General features: G+C 34.4%; 1 protein-coding gene across 6 annotated transcripts in view; it reads left to right on the top strand.

Moving 5' to 3' along the window:
• The window catches only part of SBF2 (SET binding factor 2), a 501522-nt gene that overhangs the window by 223543 nt on the left and 255562 nt on the right, over positions 1-22417 (top strand). For all 6 annotated transcript variants that reach the window (XM_047877111.1, XM_047877108.1, XM_047877112.1 and 3 more), the window contains exons 3-5: positions 2585-2722; positions 19079-19201; positions 20957-21067. In XM_047877111.1, the coding sequence (XP_047733067.1) occupies positions 2585-2722; positions 19079-19201; positions 20957-21067 (372 nt within the window). The remainder of the gene's footprint in view (positions 1-2584; positions 2723-19078; positions 19202-20956; positions 21068-22417) is intronic.

Here is a 22417-nt window from a genome sequence, read left to right as displayed (position 1 = left end):
CATCTATCCAAATTCCATGACCATATGTCGTAAGCTTTCTTGTGGCCATCAAAAGGATTTCATTTTCCAGAACAGCAGCCCTCAAAGTGTGTTACACAGAATCATAGAGTTCCAGAGGTCAAAACTATTTTCATAATAATAATACTAATAATTAGTGGTTTCTTTCACTTTGTTGACATTTACATTGATGGTGCAAAAGTAATGGTGGGTAAAACTGCTGGCACCTTAATAGAAACGAATGCAGCAAGCCCCAAACTATACTTGTAGCCATTGTATTCTTCATAGCTGCACATTTGCGGTTTTTTCTAAAAAAAAAAAAAAGCCAGTTTCAGTTTAAAATGCCCTTGATGAACAATAAATATTTTAATTATTTATTATTATTATTTTTTTAATATATGAAATTTATTGTCAAATTGGTTTCCATACAACACCCAGTGTTCATCCCAAAAGATGCCCTCTTCAATACCCATCACCCATCCTCCCCTCCCTCCCACCCCCCATCAATCCTCAGTTTCTTCACAGTTTTTAAGAGTCTCTTATGCTTTGGCTCTCTCCCTCTCTAACCTCTGCTTTTTTTTTTCCTTCCCCTCCCCCGTGGACTTCTGTTAAGTTTCTCAGGATCCACATAAGAGTGAAAACATATGGTATCTGTCTTTCTCTGTATGACTTAACTTGCGTTGGTGGGCGGAGCCACAGTCAGACCTGATGTCTGCCCCCCAGCCCACCGCTGGGGCCACAGTCATACTGGTGTGTACCTTCTCTTTCCCTCTCCCAGGGGCAGGACTCACTGTGGAGTGGTGTGGCCCCTGTCCGGGCTACTTGCACACTGCCAGGCTTGTGGTGCTGCTTTGATGGGAACCTGCGTATTAGCCGGGGTGGATCGGCAAGGTGCACCGGGGTGGGAGGGGCAGACTCAGGTTGCTTTGCCTTTGATGGCCTGCTTTGGGAGGGGCCCTGTGGCACCGGGAGGGAGGTCAGAGGGATGGATCCACAGAAGCACAGCATTGGGTGTTTGCGGTGCAAGCAAGTTCCATGAGGGGAAGTGGTTCCCTTTGGGATTTTGGCTGTGGGATGGGTGAGGGAGATGACGCTGGCCAGTGCCTTTGTTCCCTGCCAAGCTGAGCTCTGTCCTCCGGGTCTCAACCCCTCTCCCTCCCGTTGTCTTCTAGCTCTCCCACTCTCCAAGCAGAGCTGTTGACTTATAACATTCCAGATGTTAAGTCCCTCTGGCTGTCAGAACACATTCCGACGAGCCGCTCCACTTTTGCAAGCCAGACTCAGGGGCTCTGCCTTGCCCGGTGGGCTGCCCCTCCACTGCCCCAGCTCCCTCCCGCCAGTCTGTGTAGCACGCACGGCCTCTCTGCCCTTCCTGCCCTCTTCCATGGGCTTCTTATCTACTCTTGGCTCCAGAGAATCCATTCTGCTAGTCTTCTGGCGGTTTTCTAGGTTATTTAGGCAGATATGGGTGGAATCTAAGTGATCAGCAGGACGCGGTGAGACCAGCATCCTCCTACGCCGCCATCTTCCCCCAGACCTTTCTTTATTATCTTTTAATGTCCATGGGATCTGTAGTACTGTTGCCTCTTTAATTTCCAATGTTAGTAATTTGTAACTTTTTTTTTTCTTAGTTAGCTGGCTAGAGGGTTGTTGATTTTAATGATTTTTTTTTCAAAAAACCAGCTATGTTTTGTTGATTTTCTCTATTGAATTTTGTTTTCAATTTAATTGATTTCTACTCTAATCTATTATTTCTTTTCACCTGCTTACTTTGAATTTAATTTGCTCTTCTTTTTATAGTTTCCTAAGATAGAAGCTTAGATTATTGATTTTAGATCTTTCTTCTTTTGTAATATATACATACAATGCTATAAATTTTCCTCTAAGCACTGCTTTTGCTGAATCTCGAAAAATGTTGATAAGATGTATTTTCATTTTCATTGATTTAAAAATATTTTTTAATTTCTTTTGAGATTTTGTCTTTGACCCGTGTGTTATTTAGAAGTGTGTTGTTTAATCTTCAAATTTTGGGGGAATTTTTCAGCTATCTTTCTGTTACAAGTTCAGTTTTGTTGTGGTCTAAGAGCATACATTGTATGATTTCTATTCTTTTAAATACATGTAAATATATTATATAGCCTATAATGTGGCTTATCTTGATGAATAAGATATCTTTTTCATTGAATTGAATTGAAGACTCTTAGATTGATGAAGGAATTTTGAAATAATTCTGTTTCCTACCAGCAATAGATACTTAGCTCTTTATCTTCAACTCATTTCATGATTTGTTCTGAAGTGGGAAAGTTTTTCATTTATGTGATTTGTTCCTACATATGCTGATCTATGTCTCAGAATGAGGGGCATCTGTGGAAAATCTAGGGGCTGTCCTCATAAAATGTATATGTACATTAGATAAAGTGTTCTACGTTATAAATCTCCTTTTAAAAATATAGTGGCTGAGATAACATATCACATTAGCTGGAAATTTTTTTACAATGGGATGATATGTAACATTTCAGAAAGATTTATAAATAATAAATTTTTATTATGCTTTTAAAATGTGACAATTTTTTTCTATTCCCTTTAGTTTTGTCAACCTGGTGGGTGGCAGCTGTCCAGAGAGAGGAAGCAGCCAACATTTTTTGTGGTGGTCCTGACAGATATTGACTCAGATCGACATTACTGCTCATGCCTAACCTTCTATGAGGCAGAAATCAATCTACAGGTACAACCACTCTTCTAGGCAAACTACAAATGAACAACATTTAAGAATCTTTTTTTTAATGCCATATTTGTTTTTGTTAAACTGTAAGTTTAAGTTCTTTGGGCTACTTTAAAAAGACTGAGGTACTAAACTGTTGGAGAAGAGAGAAAGAAAGTATACTTTGTTTTCTTTTATTTTTTTAATCATTTTTTTAAATATTTATTTTTGAAAGACAGAGACACAGAGTGTGAGCATGGGAGGGGCAAAGAGAGGGAGACACAGAATCTGAAGCAGGCTCTAGGCTCTGAGTTGTCAGCACAGAGCCCTATGCAGGGCTTGAACTCACGAACTGTGAGATCATGACCTGAGCTGATGTCAGATGCTTAACTGACTGAGCCACCCAGGCTCCCCTTAATTGTTTTCTTTTAAAATATTGATCAGAATCTGAATATTTCTAATAATAGCATATTCATGAATTGGTATATTAAGAAGATTTATATCCCCTCATGTAGAAGGTGTGATTTTTTCTCTCCTTTTCCTGAGCAATCTTTCACAGAATGTAAAGCATTTAATCAGAATGTTCATAAATCACCTATCACAATGCTTGATATTATTTTTTAAACACCCAAATAAATGTCAACTCATTATTGTTAATGGCGGGAGTATCCACATGACTGAAATTCATAGGCTAGACCATTGAAACAAGAAATACTAGGTTTCTCAAAGAGTATTTGTTGGGGTTCTTAGTTTCAGACAACTGGACCTACTTTCTCTATGCATAAAAGGATTTATGACAATGAATTGCAGAGGTTATGTAATTTCATGGGTAAGAAATAAACAGGGAACCAACTTTGGATACTAGGAATTGCCTGGTTTGAGTCTATTTTAGTAGATACTTTTTCTCCCATTGACCACTTGTCACTTACAATGTTGGGTACTAGACAATATAACCTTTATATGTTACCCTAAAAATCTAATGTCATGTACAGCTTGTTTCACTATCTTACACCGGTGACTTCTGCTTTAATTCTCATATGTGTTGTTTCCTTGTGGACGTCAAGTTGCATACAGATCCCACCCCCCTGCAAAGGAATCAGAAAAACTCTTTGTTGTTGTTATGTGTTTGTTTATTTTGATTTCAAAGCTCTATAGTACAAGAAGGAAACTATAAAAGGGTTCAGAGGATATTGACTGAGCCAGTCAGCATTATCTGCAGTACTTTCTGCTACATGCAGGTGAATGAGTATCACTGCCATGGAAAAGGACTGGCTTTTCTAAAATGGCCTTACAAAAGAGCATTTGTCGTTTGGGTTACTTTAATTAAACCCTAATATCTGACTTTTCTAGATGCAGAAATCTGATTTTGCAGTACAAGAGGAGATAAATCACCTTTCCTGACACAGACTCACATTATCCACATTCATTAGACTGATGTATTAAAACCAGCTTGCTAGTTTATTAAGTTACAGTGATAAATTAAAAGATTACATAGAACAAAATATGCACCACATATTATCAATACATTCTTTCTTTGTTGTCAGATCATTGTGGGAAGCCATATCAAAATCTGAAGCATTTTGGTGTGGAATCAAACTAAGGAATACTTTATGCCAAATATTTAGAAAAAAATTTTTTTAATGTTTATTTATTTTTGAGAGAGAGAGTGTGAGCAGGGGAAGAGCAGAAAAAGAGGGAGACACAGAATCTGAAGCAGGCTCCAGACTCTGAGCTGTCAGCACAGAGCCCGATGCGGGGCTCGAACTCACAAACCGTGAGATCATATCCTGAGCTGAAGTAGGACGCTTATCGACTGAGCCACCTGGGCACCCCATGTCAAATATTTAATGCTTGCTAGACTAACATAAGCCATTGTTTCTATTTGAAATTAGCCCATTGTTTCTATGTTGTCAATGGGGACAGAAAACTTAGAAGTTGATGACAATAGCCATTTCTGTTTTGGATAGTGTTTGAGTGGATGTTGCCGACAGATAACTAATCAAATTCCCATTTTTGATCAATTCAGTTTAAAAGTATTCTCCAGCCAAGAGCCTACCTATGTCTTTTAGGTGACCTTTCATTTTTATGTTGATCTTCGGAATTTAAGTTGGTTCTGAGAATGCAGTAGCAGTATTTTCTTTTATTTCCATATTCTTGACCGTACCTCTTTACAACTCCCTAGAATTGTCCAATGAAACTGGTTATTTAAGTCTTCCTCCTTGCTCCTTCATTACGAACACTTCTTGCCCCAAAATAACTGACAGAAAAGTAATACATTAAGACAGTGTAGGGGGGTCCTGCACTGTCTATGGTGACATAGCAAGCTCCTGAAATCAGTTCCTCCCGCAGACACACCAAATCTACAGCTACATGGAGTGATTCCCTCTGAAAGAAATCTAGAAATGAGTTTAGCAACTCACATTTTGCAAACAAGAAAATACCCACACTGAAATAAGTAGGAAAATCTGAGACAAACTCTCACCATAAACCCTACCCCTGGCATAGCAACATGAGATTGGGAAGGAATTTACAACTGCTAGCATTTTCCTGAGTCGTAAAGGATTTGGACCCAATATCTAGCCTCAACTTTAAAGACTGGTACTGAGGGATGGACACCCAAAACACCTAACTTTGAAAAATAATGGGTCTTATGTCCCTGAGACCCATCAACTATAGCAAACAAAGAAAGAGTTCTTAACAGGTTCATAAGAATTCACTGTGTACGACTCAGCATGGAAAGAACAGGGAGAAATGCCCACCTCTCGGTCTTTCCTTGAAAGAGTCCTGTTTGCATACTTTAAAAGCTGCCTTAGGGTCAGGTCTCTAATTTAGCATATTTCTAGGGGCCGTACTGGAGACCAAGGAAGCTAGCAGGTACCATCTCTGTGTTGTCTCTCTGGCCCACTTTACTTTACCAGTTTCTCTCTGGAAAGAACTTATGCACATGTCTGGCACTTCAGATTTGCAGTTGCTGCCCAAGGAATGCACCCTTTTAATCTCCTGGCTCTGGTGGTCAGCAGAGCTTAAAGCTGTCAACTCCTACAGGACTGTAGCAAAGAAAGTTCTTAACTGGCCATCTCCACCCAGGAGTCAGTGAGAAGGAGTAGAGAGAAACACCCATCTCCAAGTCTTTCAGTGAAAGAGGTATATTTGCATACATTAAGGTTGCTTCCTGAGAGTCTGGCTTTCAGTCAGTCTGAATCTAGTTGCTGAGGTCCTTCTCTTTGGGACAATGAAAGGTCTTGGCACACCCTCAACTACAGGAAGCACTAAGAATAAGGTAGGCTGTTTGTGGACAATTACAAAGATTTGAGAGACAGCCAAGAGCTATGGCAAGATTAAATGATAAGATTCATCCTCCTACAAGAGGCCACTTCTTCAAGACTAGGAGAGGTGGCTGTTTAATTGAATACATAGAAACTAACAAAGAGAGTCAAGAAAGTGGAGAGACAGAAGAATATGTTCCAAACTAAAGAACAAGATAAAACTCAGAAAAAGGAGAAATGGAGATAAGAGATTTATCTGATCAAGAGTTCAAAATAATGATCATAAAGATGCTCACTTAGCTCAGGAGAAGAATGAATGAACAAGGGTAGAATTTTAACAAACAAAACTTAAGAAAGAACCAATAAAAGAGCTGAAGCATATAATAACTGCATTGAAATGTACCATAATGGGATTTAACAGCAGACTAGATGAAGGAGAAAAAGGGATCAGTGAACTTGAGGACAGGGCAGTGGAAATCACCCAATCAAAAAAGCAAAAATGAAAAAAGAATGAAAAAGAGTAAACATAGCTTTAAGGATTTAAATGACACATTAAGTAGGCCGATGTTAGTGATTTAGGTATTCCAGAAGGAGAAGAGAGAGAGAAAGAGGAAGAAAACTTATTTGAAGAAGTAATGGCTAAAACCTTTCCTAACATGGGGAAGGAAACAGACACACAGATCCTTAAAGCCCATAGAGTTCTAATAAAGATGAACTCAAAGAGACTAGCACCAAGATACATTATAATTGAAGTGTCAAGAGGTGAGGACAAGAGAAAAGCAACTTGTTCATAAAAGGAAACCCCCATACTTATAAGCAGATTTCTCAGCAGAAACTTTGTGGGATACTAGGGAGTGTCAAGGTACAGTCAATCTAACATATTCCACCTGACAAAAATGTCCTTCAAAATTGAAAGAGAAATAAACAGTTTTCCATACAAGCAAAAGCTAAAGGAGTTCATCACCACTAGACTGGGTTTATAAGAAATATTAAAAAGAGTTCTTTAAGCCTAAATGAAAGGGTACTAATTAGTAATAGGAAAACATATTAAAGTATAAATCTTACTTGTAAAAAATATCTAATGTTGTAAAAGATGGTGGGTTAATCACTTATAAAGCTTAGTATGAAGGGACCAAAAGACAAAAGTAGTAAAAATGACCGTAACTACAAAAATTTGTTAATGGATACACATGATCAAAAAGATATAAATTATGACATCAAAAACTTAGATTAGGTGAGGGAGATATAAAATGTAGAGCATAGAATATATTCTAATGTAAACTGTTATCAACTTAAAATAGACTGTTATAAATTCTTTTATGTAAACCTCATGGTAACCACAAGCAAAAACCTATAGTAGATACACTAAAAATGAAGATAAAGGAATCTAAGCATACCACTACAGAAAATATCAAATTACAAAGGAAGAGAGTAAGAGAGGAAGGAGGAAACAACAGATTACAAAATATCCATAAAACAAGGAACAAAATGGCATTAGTAAATATAAACTGATCACTAATTACTTTAAATGTAGACAGATTAAATTCTCCAATCCAGAGACTTAGAGTGGCTAAAAGGATTTAAAAAATAAGACCCAACTAAATGCTACCCACCAGAGACTTTAGCTTTAAGGATAGAGACAGACTGAAAGTGAAGGGGTAGAAGAAAATATCTCCTGCAAATGGAAACCAAAGGAAAGCTACAGTAGCTATACTTGTCAGATAAAATAGACTTTAATCTAAAAACTCTCATAATAGACAAAGAAGGTGATTATATAATGATAAAGTAGTCAACTCATCAAGAGGATATAACAATTGTAAATATTTATATACCCAACATCAGAGCAGCTAAGTAAATATAATATTTGCTTATGTTCTTTACGGATCTACCTTTTTTGTCCTCCAGTATAGGATGCAGTTCACAATCACATACAGCTTTTAATTATCATTTCTCTTTGTTTCTTTTTATCTGGAATAGTTGATCACCCTTTCTTTGCCTTATGACATTGACATTTTTGAATAATGCAGGTCCCATGGCCTCTTTTAATAGGATGTCCATTATTGTGTGTTTTTTCTGATGTCTCTCATCTTTAGATTCAGGTTATACATCAGCAGTTGGATTACTGCCAACAATTGAAATACTGTGTGTTCCTTATATTGGTTTCCATTGGTGTCCATGTTAATTTTGGTAACTTGGTCAGGTGATTGTCAGATATTTCCATTGTCTAGTTGTTGTCTTTTGTCTTGCAACTAAAATGCCATCTGTGGGAAGATACTTTGAGACTATGTAAATATTCTATTACTCATTAATCATGCCCACCCCTAGATTTAGCATTAGTGATGATTCTTGCCCGTTCCAATTTTTATTTTGATGGCTGCAAAATGATTATTTCTTACCCCCACACACCCTCTACCTTTACCAGTTGGTAGTTGACATTTTGCACTAAGCAAGAGCTTTCCTGTCTTGTCTATCTGAGCTAGAGACTCACTTCCTCCACTTTCTTTTTTCTTCAATACTATTTAATTAATGGTTTTCATTGTCTTATTGCACAAATTGTCATAGATTTGTACCCTTCAGTTTGGTTCCTGTATTCTTTTGATAAGACCCTAGCATTTTTTAAGGCATTTTTTTAAAAACTTTTTATCATAACAAGCTGATTCCAGGCTCATCATATTCTTCCCTGCCCTTGGCCTTGAAATCAGCCATTTTTCCAAGGATCCCTGGCTAATTTGAGTAGAGAATAACATTAGAAATCAAGATGTAGGTTCTTATGTATTTGGAATCAGTGTTTAAAAAGTTTTTTTTTCTTTTTAAGTTCAGATATTTTTTCATTTTCCATTTTAAGTGAATGAAATATTATAATTTATTTAGTTTTATAATCAACTTACAGAAGGTTAGATTCTGCTTCTTACGAGTTTTCCCAAGATTCTGAAAATAAAAATAAGTTGTAAGAGTTCTGGCTCCTATAGAATTACACTTAGGTAGTTAGGTATTAGCCAGAATTGTATGACAGCTTTTCTGTGCTCACCAAAGAAAGTTAATGTTTTTTGGAATTGGTCTAAAAAAACGGCATGGACAATGAGGTAGGATTTTTAAAAATAATATTAAAACTCAGATGATGTTCCTTTTAGGTCATCATTAATGTTTTTCCCATTTTTGGTGTGAAGTTAACTATGTTCTTTTTTAAAAATGTGTTTTTCTTCTGTTACTGGATCATATCATCAGTTCAAAAATAGATCTTTTTAATTCTCATTTGGTCTGAATTACTTCAGACCAAATATACTATGACACATTATTTGGAAACCTGAAGAGGAGGAACTTAGGGACACATCATCCAAAGTATAATTGTGCAACTTTAAAAATGTTGGCTCTTATCTTTCCAAGATACAGTAATACTTTCAGTAATCACAAGCAAAACCTTTTCATTAAACTTTCGAAAATGGGTTCCCAAAATTATTTGACTAAATATAATTGTAGATTTTTTTCAGGGATGAGTAAAATACAACAGATGTAAGGTTGCTTTATATTACTTCTCTAAAAAATGATAGACCCGTCTAAATTTTTTTATTTAGTTGTATCATTTTAAAGTATTTTTAGTGTGTTGAAAAATGTGTTTATGAACCAATAATAATGATGCAATTTACAGTAAAGACATTTGGCATGTCAGCAAATAAATTGTCATCAAAGAAAGGGAGGGGGAAATGATTGAGGGTACACTGGAGAAGTAAGATGAAGAATAAAGAAGGAGTACATAGAAGGAATAGGATTTGTTTCTTCATCTCAATTGGCTTAACAATCTAGTGTGAGGCAAAATCAAAATTTAAATATAAAGATACTCCAAAGTACCTATGTTAAGCACTGATTCGATGATAGACTTAATAATTAAAGACAGGGCAGTGGAAATAAGTCTTACCGAGTTTCAAGGATTCAGTGGCCTTTTAGAAAACAAGAGCTAAGGAAAGCTTAGAGTAAAGGAAATGGAGCAGTCCAGGCAAAAAGTTTATGGATAGGAAAAAAGATTATAGTGTTTATGATACATTGAAGGGCTTATCATGTTCCAGGAACTATGCTAAAAGTTTTATAGCACTTTTATTCCATTTTATTTAATTCACATGTAGTTTATTTTATTCTTACAAGAACAGCACTTGGTAAGTTTTAACGTTCCAATTTTATGGATGAGGCTAAAAGACTTATCCAGGGACATTAAAGTACTAAGTCAAAAAGCTTGAATCTGTCTGTCTCCAAAGACCAAATACCAATATCAAATACTAAAACATCTATTACAAGGCTGCAAAAATTATATCAGTGTGTTATCGGTTCAAGAAGAATTGTCAAGAATAAGACCAGAACTGGTCTTATTATTTATTATCAATATATGACTATGGAAACACTCATTACAAATGAATGGAGTTTGTACATTTTAACAAGTGTTATTTAAATAGTTATTGAACTTTGTGAGAAAAAAATAAATTGAAATGCTCATAGTAAAATACAATTCCAAATGATTGAGTAATTTATTTGGAAAAATGAAGTAATAAAAATGGATTTCTAAACTGATCTCTTGTTGGCAAAACTTGGAGCAGTAGGGGAAATCACATAAAACATTCAATAGATTTATCTGAAGAATAGACTAGTCATTTTTTCTTTTTTTCTCTTTTCCCTTTCCTGGTTATCAAGCTACTAAATTGTGCTTATTGTAGAAAATTTAGAACATATTGGGAGAAAAGTAAGACAACAGAAAAAAAAATTATAGTTTGATATATTTTGTTTCAATATTAAGGGTTTTTTAAAAACTAAAACTCTATGTAGATCTAATTAATGTCTACACATTAATTGACCATATGGATGTAGTATACTTGATCCATCTCCTAATAGGCATTTAGTTCCCCTTTTGTCAATATCATGAATAACACTGTGATGAATATCTCTTTGGAATAATCTTGATTCTGCCAAGGAGGGTTTTGTCCGTGATTATCTATCTCACTGAATTAGAAATTACAAGTAGAGAAAAGTGAGAAGTGGGTTTGCTAGTAATACAGTCAACATTATACTTGATAGTATTCTAGAGACTAATCCTCAGACCTCATTCAACAAAGAGAGTCTAGTGAAAAGTAGCATAAGTAACAATTCAGACAGTGATCAAAATTGAGGGACATACATCCTGAGTTTCTAATGTTTGTTTGATAATTTGCAGCATATGCAATTATCCACATAGGATTCTTGATATAGTAGGAATGGTGGAGATTATGCCTTTTGTGAAAGGGTCCTATCTCCATCCCCTCCCCCTTTTAAAATGAGAATTGTTTAATGGACAGAATGCTGAATCTTAACAGTCTCCCTGACATCCATCGCAGATACATTCTGTAGGGAAAACATTTCACTTAATTAGATATGATTGATTGGTGTTATATGCTTAAAATAGTATGAGACATTAAAACAACAGGAGAAGCTTTTGAGAACAGGCTCCTAAAGTCCTTCAACATTAAATCCCTTTTCTTAAATTTTGACAGTTTTACACTAGGAAAGGCTGCAGCAAGAACTGTTATTCCTATTTCAGTTTAACATAAGGATTATTACATGCAAATATACTTAATGGAAAATAGTGTGAACGTCTTTCCAGATTTACAGTTTAACTTTTTGTATGTCATCTTTTCTAAACAGTTTCTTTAAACTAGCACCTATTTCTTTTAAAGGTTGTATATGAGTACAAGACATTGGAAAGAGAAAACTAGCCCGAGAGTTATAAGACTTGACTTATTAATTCTCATTATACCTTTAATGAGCTGTATGATCATGGCAAGTAATTTCATGTCTCTGGACATGAGATTGCTTGTTTGTAAAATAAAGTAGATACCTTCTAGTACTATAGTGTTTTTATTATTCTATCATATTAATAACTACATCTGATTTTATTTTATTTTTTATATTAATTTTTTTTAATGTTTATTTAGTTTTGAGAGACAGAGTGCAAGCGGGGGAGAGGCAGAAAGAGAGGGAGACACAGAATCTGAAGCAGGCTTCAGGCTCTGAGCTGTCAGCACAGAGCCTGATGCAGGGCTTGAACCGATGAACTGTGAGATCATGACCTGAGCCAAAGTCAGATGCTTAACTGACTAAGCCACCCAAGTGCTCCAGGCACATCTGATTTTAAAGATACATTTTAATTTTTCTCATAGTAGATACAAAGTTTCTACCCAAATTATGATCCACAGGATACTATTCTTAGTCCTTTGAATAAGGCATACTTTTTAGACCACTATGTTGAATATAACCATATGTCCTATATCTTTATGGAATGTTTCAGTATGCCATGTTACATGATCATTAAGGTTTCAGCATGTGTTCTTTGAGAAAATAAAGCTGAAATCTTGAGTCTTTGTGCTCACCATATAAACTTCTAAATTAGGGATTCCATGGAAGTACATTTTATTTAACCTATGAAATTGTAAGCTTAATTTCTATGATCATATAACTCACCAAATAATATTAATATAATTTTTCATCTAAAAATGATATTTTATCATTTCTAATCTTTTTCGTCAATTTTCACATAGTGGGAAAGGACCTTGAAAAGAACCATTGACTTTGGTGGTTCACAAAATAATTTTCTTGAATTTATGACAACGTAATTTTGAGTTGGTTAACCTATTAGAAAGGAAACAAACAAGAAGCTTATCTGTAGTTTCCCCACTTCATACAGAAGTTTGTACTCATTATCTCATTTTCTTCAGAGATAAGGTTTAGCTTAATAGTATTTCTCATAATGTTGATATTGTAAGTCAGTCCTAGATGTTCTTAGTCATTTTATAAGATACACCAGAGAATTCTTGAGTACTATCTAACAGTTGATTTGAGTTAATTATGTCTTGGGGATAAAAGATGAACATATTTCAGTGCCAGTGACCATATTCTTCAGTTTATGATGATTAATTTATTAACTGTGATTTATTCACTATATATTAACTGGAGGGTAAAAGGTGTTTTAAAGAAGATATGCAATAAGAATTACTGAAATAAAAGATGCCAAAAAGTAAAACTTCAATAAATTATCATTCTCATGTTTCTTATATGAAAAAGTATATTATAAATTATGTTACCAACTAATAGTGTGAACATAGGAAATGAACTTTAGTTAAGTATGCCTAGCTTAAAAATTTAGTGGTTAGCTCATATTTTTAAAGGTTATATAAGAACTAAAATTAGGAAAATGAAATAGGCAGGATAGATAAATACTACAATTCAAGCTGGTATGTACATAGTATACTGCCTTTTTTTTTTTTTAACATTTATTTATTATTGAGAGAGAGAAAGCATGAGCATGGGAGGGGCAGACACAGAATCTGAAGCAAGCTCCAGGCTCTGAGCTGTCAGCACAGAGCCCGACGTGGAGCTTGAACTCACAAACTGCGAGATCATGACCTGAGCAAAAGTCAGACGCTTAATTGACTGAGCTGCCCAGGCACCCCAGAATACTGCCTTTTTCTAAGGCATTTTCTTTGGATGCTTTGACTTGTCTCATTGTTGGATTTCTTCTTTTCCCTTTCCCTTTCCCTCTGACTGTCCTATTTATTAAGTTCCAGCTCACTATTGTGGACCTCACTGATTTCCCTTCTCAGAGTTTCTCAACACTGTAAATATGAACTTCAAAATGTTACAATTTTGTTTTGCACTTATTACTGTTATTTCACCTGTGTTGGTTTTAGCACTTAAGCTAGATTATAAATTTCCTGACACAAAGAACTGCACCTTATCCTTCTGTGACACATGCTATGTATCCAGCCACTTAGTAAATGTTTAATAAATAAACACATACTGATACATTACTATTTACTTTTTAAAACTTTAAACTTTTTGTTATAAAGATAATGCAAGAGTAAACATTTTAGCAAATTATTTTTCTCTGGATATGCACATATTTTTATATGGTATGTGAAAACCGTAATCCCATGACCCAGAGACAAATGCTAAGACAAATGCTAGTCTTTTCGTATATAACCTTCCAGGCCTTTTCTCCTCCATATTAAAAATGTAAACGTATTTAACACAAAATACACACACACACACACACACACACACACACACACAAACACACTGTATACTACTTTTTTAAAGTTTATTTATTTTGAGAGAGAGAGGGTGAGAGTGAGCAGGGGAGAGAAAAAGAGAGAGAGAGAGAGGGAGGGAGAGAGCGAGAGTGAGAGAGAGAGAGAATGAGTGAGAGAATCCCAAGTAGGCTCTGCACTGTCATTACAGAACCAGTTGTTGGTCTTGATCTAATGACCAGCGCCGAAATCAAGAGTTGGATGCTTAACTGACTGAGCCACCTAGGTGCTCCTCCTTTTATCCTTTTTTAAGCAGAATATTTAAAGAAATACTGTAGGAAGAGTTTTAGTGTGAAATACTATTGTTGAAAATGAGCTTGGCACATTTTGGATATTGGATACAAGTCTTTTCAAGGTAGAAGAGATAGGAATCAAGCATCAAGAGTGCACAAAGATGAGGCTGACATATTCAACCTGAGTGAAAAGATGAACTTCCTAAATATTTTGAGTATGGAGTCAACCCATAAAATCAGTAATCTAATAATTTTTAGCATTTTTGTCTCAGGATACATTTAAAAAGCAATAGTGCTTTTGGGGAAAATTGATATGGTAAGTACTAATTTATCCCATGTTATTGAAGCACAGAGACTGTGACCTACATAGAATGTAAATTACATAGAAGCTGGGAATCCCACTGGCACATGTAGTCCATGGTAAAAATAAGTAGGAAAAAAATCTATAAGTGGGCAAGTTGTAGCATGTGCTTATGGTGTGTATAAGAGATAAGGTGACCCTGCAAGTCATTGTGAGACAATTCAGTAAACTTAGTGTTTAAGATAAATTTGTATCTTTAATGGCATCTACTAGAATTAGGAATAATCTTAGGTTAGAAAAAGGCTTGCAAGTACTGTTCAGTGAGATAAAATATGTGAAAATGTTTTCTACTATGAAATATAAAATTTCAAAGCATTATTATAACATCTGTTACATTCATAGCCTATGTTTTAAATTTCCTGCTTATTTTTAGATTTCTCACATCTTTTCAGCATGTGAAATACATAATTGTTACACAAAAGATATTCTAGCTGCTGTAATGAATAAACAGTATTCCCTTAAATGATAAATTATTTATAGAAAAATTTTATCAAAACCACCACATTACTGTCTCTTGGAACAAACCTTATTTTAACCAGCAGTTTTGGGGTTTAAATTTTTTTAGTACTACATTTTTAGTACTACATTTTGCTTTGAAAAGAGGAGTATGAATTTTCTCTAAACTTGTGACATTATATTCTCTTTTTTTGTAGAAACATTGTTTATTAATTATAATGAAGTATTTTAATAAGAATTTTGATATTTAATTCATAATTTGACTTAATAAAAACAATTAAGCAATAAATATTAAAAATAATTCCAGTCTTCCAACAGAGATTTGGAGAATTCAGTATTTTAAAAGGATGATGAAAGCTAGATTTAAGGAACACAAACACACACACACACACAAAACAGTCTTTGAAATTAAGCATGAAAACCTGGTGTATTATTATAGTATAAAATCACTAAGAGGGATAGTATATCAGTGTATTATAGTAAACTCAAAGTTATGATCATAAGTAGTAGAGCTTCATCATATTTTATTTCCTTGGGATTCATCTTTTATTAAAAAATATAAGGAGTAAAGTTTGCATATAATTTCACTTTTGGGTTTTGGGTTTTTGTTGTTGTTTTTATTCTAAAGTATATATTAATGATGACATAAGATATACTAGATATATATTCTTAGGTAAATATTGCCAGGTAATCTATAAGCAAAAAGTATAACCAAACTAAAATTAGAATTTGGTGCTTATTTACTTCAACCAGAAATCAGAAAGTCTTAATATATTGCAAAATCTCTGATTAAAAAGATAAAATTATTACATAATATGGATGTTAATTGCCCTTAGTATTTTGCATTACTTTTTTTTGACATTTCTTTTTTTTTATTTTATTTTTCAATATATGAAGTTTATTGTCAAATTGATTTCCATACAACACCCAGTGCTCATCCCAAAAGGTGCCCTCTTCAATACCCTGCGTTACTTTTTGAGTTGAGATCTAATTACCATGCCATAAAATCCATCCTTTTAAAGTGTGCAATTTAGTCTTTTTAGTATATTAAAAAAAATTTTTTTAACCATAGTACTGCATTTTGCTTTGAAAAGTGGAGTATGAATTTTTTCTAAACTTGTGACATTGTATGCTTATAGGGGAGCTGTTAGAATTAAGAATAACAACATCTTATGATTTATAATACAGTTATGAAGTAAAAGCCAACCTCTGTAATAAAAAGTGATATAAATAAAAATGGAATTGTTTTTACTTAATACAGATTTACACTACACTGGCGCTTTTTTTCTTTTTTGTTAATAACTATTCCATTTAGTGAATGTTTAGTTAAAGAATAGCTTTAAGAAAAGACCAATGCATTCTATTTTGTGTTTTGGTCAAAGTAGGTTAATGGTTATTTATTTGAAATGGTTATCTACTTAGTCAAGCTGACTTCTAATGGTACTCTAGGGAATTTATCACAATCTCATAAAATGGATAGCTTTATCTTTTTGAGGAATTTTAGTCGTTCTTTTGTCATTTCAAATTTGTTAGTAATCCATGAAGAATATGATTCATTATGTGTGGAAATATTTGGTAAATTCATATTCATCACATTTTTATTATTTCTAAGGATTTTAGAAACCAGCCAACCTTTTAGCTTTTGCTTTATAACAGATGAAAATCTTTCAAGAGCATAGGGACCTTATGACACATATAAAAAGTAAACAGATAGTTCCCTTTGGATATGTGCATTCCATAGACATCTAATACTTGATTATATTTCACTGTACTAGAAAATATACGAGCTCCAATGGAGATAGAAAATATAGTTTTTGGCCTCTATAAGTGAGGGGGGCGGGGGAGAGACTTTCCTTGGTGAACTAGCCAGAAAGTTATTCCAAGAAAATTCATTCCTGCATGTATGCAGTGAACAAAAATTAATAAAGTATCAACCATGTGCCCAGCTCTTGTTTTAGGAACTGGGAAATTACTAGTGAACAAGACAGAAATCCTGGGCATCATTAAGCATATTTTAGTGGAGGAGACAGACAAACAAAAAACAAGATAAGCGTGGGGCACCTGAGTGGCTCAGTCGGTTAAGCATCCAACTTTGGCTCAGGTCATGATCTCACAGTTTGTGAGTTCAAGCCCCACTTCGGGCTCAGAGCCTGGAGCCTACTTCGGATTCTGTGTCTCCCTCTCTCTCTGCCTGTTCCCCACTCGCACTCACACTCTCTCTTAAAAATAAACATTAAAAAAAATTAAAAAAAAACAAGATAAGTGAAATAGGTTAATATGTTGGATGGTAACAAGTGCCAAGGAGAAAAATAAAGCAAGGAAAGAAAATAGAGAATGTTAGTGAATTGGGATTTTAATTAGGGTGCCAGCAAAGGCTTAACAGATGAGAAGTCACTTGAACGAAGACCTATTGGAGATGAGGGAATTCATCATTAGAGTATCTGTGGGAAGAGTATTTCAGGAAAAGGAATAACAGACAGTGCTTAAGAGCCTTAGTTGGGAGCATGCCCAGCATGTTTGAAGAGCAACAAGGAAGCAAACTGGGGCTAAGGAGGAATAGGAGAGACTGAAGGAGATTGTTAAAATAATCCAGACAAGCAATGATGGTGGCTCATAATACTGTGGTAGGAGTGGAGGTGGTGAGCATTCAGGATTTGCTGACAGTTTGGATATGGGGCATGAAGGGAGAGGAATCCAGATTTTTGATTTGCCAAATGGACAGGTAGGATTTCCATTAACTGAGACTCAGTACTGTAGGAGGAATGGAGTTTGAGGAGAAAGATTGGAGCTATGGTTTGGACATGTTTAAGATACCTGTTAGTCATCTAAGTGGACAGGTCAAGCAGGCAATTGGATTTGGCATTTTGGGGAGAGGTTGGTGGGAGAAATGAGTTGGAGGATGTGTGATATATCGGTGAACTGTGCTAAGAATTAAAAGAAAAATAAGTATAGGAAAGGCTTCAGGAAGGAAGACAGATTTTTTGAGCTGCAAATTTGATTAATGGAAAAGAAAAAACATTCTAGTTAGGGAAAATGTCCTGGCATCTTAGAATATCATCTAGAAATTAATCTGAATGCTTTACTACCTTGTCTTTTTTTAAATTTTATTTATAAGTTTTATAGTGCATCATATAGTATAATGGAACAGTAGGTGCACAGGAAATACTTGTTGACACATAATGAGAACAAAAGTTTTCAAAGTTTATTTCATTAACCAGTATTTTTAGTCATTGTAATGTAGGGTATTTTTTTATTATAGATGTTTTTATTGTGCTAAAATGTTCATGACATAGATTTGCCATTTTAACCATTATTAAGTGTACATTTCCATGGCAGTAAGTACATTCTGAAACTTAGTTTTGTGTAGAAAGATACTTTCTCTTCTCAAAAAAGTCAACATTGTTGCTTATGAGCAGAAGGAATTTAGAGCTGATTGGGTTTCACTTCTAAGAGCACTGAGCATTCTGTAAGCCTTAGAATCCTAAATGAGCATCACTTTTGTTTGAAAGATTGGTACAAGTAGAAAAACAAGAATGAAAATTAGTGCCTTCTAAAATAGATCTTTTCTTAAAAACTGACTCTCCATTTAAGTGAGTATCATTTTTAGTTGTTTGGGTCACTATCTAAAATAATGTTAATGTGTCTTCTTTACCTTTGATTCCCGATCTCACATAGAAACCAAATGCTCACATAAAGTTGTGGTATATATCTGGAGCATAAGGAGCTTTTCAAAATTGAAATAAGCATGCTTCCTTTATAATTTCTTTGTCTACTTACTTCTTAAATTCCTGTCAAAGTATGTATCTTTATTTTTAGTTTGAGTTTTGTAAATTATATTATAAATTATATTTTATAAATAATTTTAGATTTTGTAAATTACATGAAAATGTGTGATATGTCTATCTTTTGTGAATTATAAATCTAGAAATTCTGTCTGTTCATTTCAGTGCATCTTTTTCTAGGGAACAAAGAAGGAAGAGATTGAAGGTGAAGTGGAAGGGTCTGGTTTAATTCAGCCCGCAGAAGTATTTGCTCCCAAAAGCCTGGTGTTGGTATCCAGATTAGATTATCCAGAAATTTTTAGGGTAAAGAACTCATAGTTGTCATTATTGATTTGTATTATTGTGTGAATCTGCTTTGAGTGAATCATGGTAACAAGATTTTGTATTTAAAATATCTTTGAATTGATTTAGAGGTTCATCAATAAAATAAATGTAGTGTTAATAGAAAAAAATGTATTCATGTTGGATGAAATACATACCTAGATTAATGTAACTATTTAAACTTATAAGGATGTAGTGTTTGTTTTTAAATAGATCCCATGGCTACTGACTCCAAAATTTATGAATCTAAAAGAAATCATTTGATTGCCTGTAGCAAATTTAAAATGTATTAGCAGTATAACAACTTTGTGTTTTTATTTACCTTCTTTTGAGGAGACCAGGCTCAGTAAATAGATTGAATATCTAAATCTCAAATAGTTTTGGTCTCCAACATAGCTTTAAAATATTGTTTACTTCCAGATATTGTCTCTTTGAGACACTCAGAATTTTTAAATGCAAAAAAATATTTTTTATACATTTAAGCTTTGAAAGAAGAGGGCTTACTTTTCTTATTTCAGTTGCTACCTTTAGTAATAGTAATGTTGATTATTGTCCGAAATCACAGATGTCTTTGGAAAATATATAAAATATACCTTAAAATTTCTGCGGCGCCTGGGTGGCTCAGTCAGTTAAGTGTCCGACTTTGGCTCAGGTATGATTTCACGGTTCGTGAGTTCGAGCCCCACGCCGGGTACTGTGCTGACAGCTCAGAGCCTCGAGCCTGCTTTGGATTCTGTGTGTGTCTCTCTCTGTTTCTCCCCTACTCGCACGGTCTCTCTCAAAAATAAATAAAGGTTTTTAAAAATTTAAAAATATACCTTAAAATTTCTGAAGGACTTGGGAAATTAATACATAATTTCTGGAAAACTTTTCCATATTCTTGAGATTATATATATTGTAGAAGAATTAACTTAGTGTCAAGATTTCATTGACAATGGGTAACTTCTAACAAATACTAATTTTTCTTTTTTTTTTTTTAATGTTTATTTTTGGGAAAGAGAGAGACAAATACAGAGTACAAGTAGGGGAGGGGCAAAGAGAGAGTCACAGATTCTGAAGCAGGCTCCAGGCTCTGAGCTGTCAGCACAGAGTTCGATGCGGGGCTCAAACTCATGGACCACAATAATGACCTGAGCTGAAGTTGGACGCTTAACCGACCAAACCACCCAGGCATCCCTACTAATTTTTCATAGTCACAAATTTTAATAAACTGAAAGATTCATAAAGATTGCATTTTATCTTCCATTTTTACCACCTACCTTCTTCTGAGCTTACAGTGTTAATTATATCTTGTCTCTATTTTGCTAACCTCTGATAATTTACAAAATTTTTTTCTGTAGAACAAATATTCTGAATTTATAAGAATCACAAAGCAATAACATTTTGAAATTTTTATCTTGAAGTTTGACTTTTTGCAAAGTAGGCTGAGACCACAACAGTTTTAAGCCCTACAAATTTGCTAGAGTGTTTATCTCAGCACAAACACCTGTTTTACAAATTATGGTTCTGCCTTTTATAAACTCATCGCAAAAGCTCATTTAGAGCTTCTGGTCAAGGAGGAAAATTTAATAAACTTAATAACATTTGCTGCTTAAAACTTATTCCATGGTCACTGTGGAATATACTTTACTGGCTTCAAAAAGAAATTTCCTTAAGAACAGATGTCACAGCAATTTATTTTTTAATGCTTATTTTTTCCATGAAAAAGTAATCTCTTCTTTCATCTTCTCTTTGTAGGCTTGCCTAGGTTTGATCTACACTGTATATGTGGATAGTTTGAATGTCTCCTTGGAAAGTCTCATTGCAAACCTGTGTGCGTGCCTTGTCCCAGCAGCTGGAGGGTCTCAGGTAAATAGAATAAAAAGGGAGATGAAGAGGGCCTGTTCCTCTTCTCCTCTGCTCCAGTTAATTTAATTTTTGAAGAACAGAAAAAAATGGAATTCCTTAAATATTTTCATTTTAAAGAAGATCTTAGTTAAGCATTGTCCCTATGGTCTGCCTTCTAGAGACCCAAGATTCCATTCTCTTCTTAGGTCATAAGGTTAGTTTTAACACAGGGCTCACCTTTCACATAGCATAATTAGAAGTCATATTTTGTGTAACTTGAACTCTAGTTTACGTTTTCTTGGAAATATTCGTTTTAAGCTGAACATTTAAAATGTCTCCTTTCTACCTTTATTACTCCTCTATACAGCTATGGCTCATTTCATTAACTTATATCAAAATGTTTTTTAGTGATAAAAATTAGAAAAACTCTAAACTACCTTTAGAAATATTAATGTTGATGACCATCCAAAATCACAGATCTTTTCCGGAAAGTATAAGCTATCCCTTAAAATTTCCCAAGGTTTTTGTCATATTTGAGCCTCATATGAGGACATTAAATTCTTTTACTGACATAAAAATTTCTCAGAGTAGTCATCTTGTTTGTCTTAAGATTTTAATTTTCATCTCTGCGGTCGAAAAATAAGAACCTGAGCTTTTATGCCTCAATGTTTCCAGGGCACCATAGTTAAAAAAAAAAAAAAAAAAAAAAAAAAAGACTTCCTTCACTTATTTTGCTTATTCTTGTGTAATGTTGTGGAAGAGGACAGCCCTCTAAAAATTACATTGTTTATCCTCCTCAGTCTGACAGAGATGATACTTGCTATGAAACTGACATTTTTTTCCCTTGCCCTTTGTCTTTTTTTTAATACGAAATTTATTATCAAATTTGTTTCCATACAACTCCCAGTACTCATCCCAACAGGTGCCCTCCTCGATGCTCATCACCCACTTTCCTCTCTCTCCCACCCCCCCATCAACCCTCAGTTCTTTCTCTTTTAACTCTTTGGTCTTACCTGGTGTCCTGTTACTCTTAAGTTTTTATCCTCTTGTCTTCCTCCTATTCCCTCCTCCCTCATTCTTCCCTTACTACAAAGGCAGAATAGAAGATGTAAGTTTGGTTACAAATGAACCTAAACTTTAAAGCTGTGGAATTATTTTATGGAACTTTCTCATGTGGGATTTATTTTGACTTTATTATGTTAATTTATTTTTTAATTTAAAAAACTTTTTATTGTGGCTGCTAGATGTTTGAAAATATTACATATGTGGTTCATGTTACATATTTTACATATGTCAATAAAACTTTATTGACCTATAATTGGCATAAAAATGGTGACTTTAATATTTTCTTATTTTTTAGTTAAGTATGAT

This window comes from Prionailurus viverrinus, chromosome D1 (genome assembly GCF_022837055.1).
Source record: "Prionailurus viverrinus isolate Anna chromosome D1, UM_Priviv_1.0, whole genome shotgun sequence".
Lineage (NCBI taxonomy): Eukaryota > Metazoa > Chordata > Mammalia > Carnivora > Felidae > Prionailurus > Prionailurus viverrinus.
This window is presented reverse-complemented; position numbering and strand designations above follow the sequence as displayed.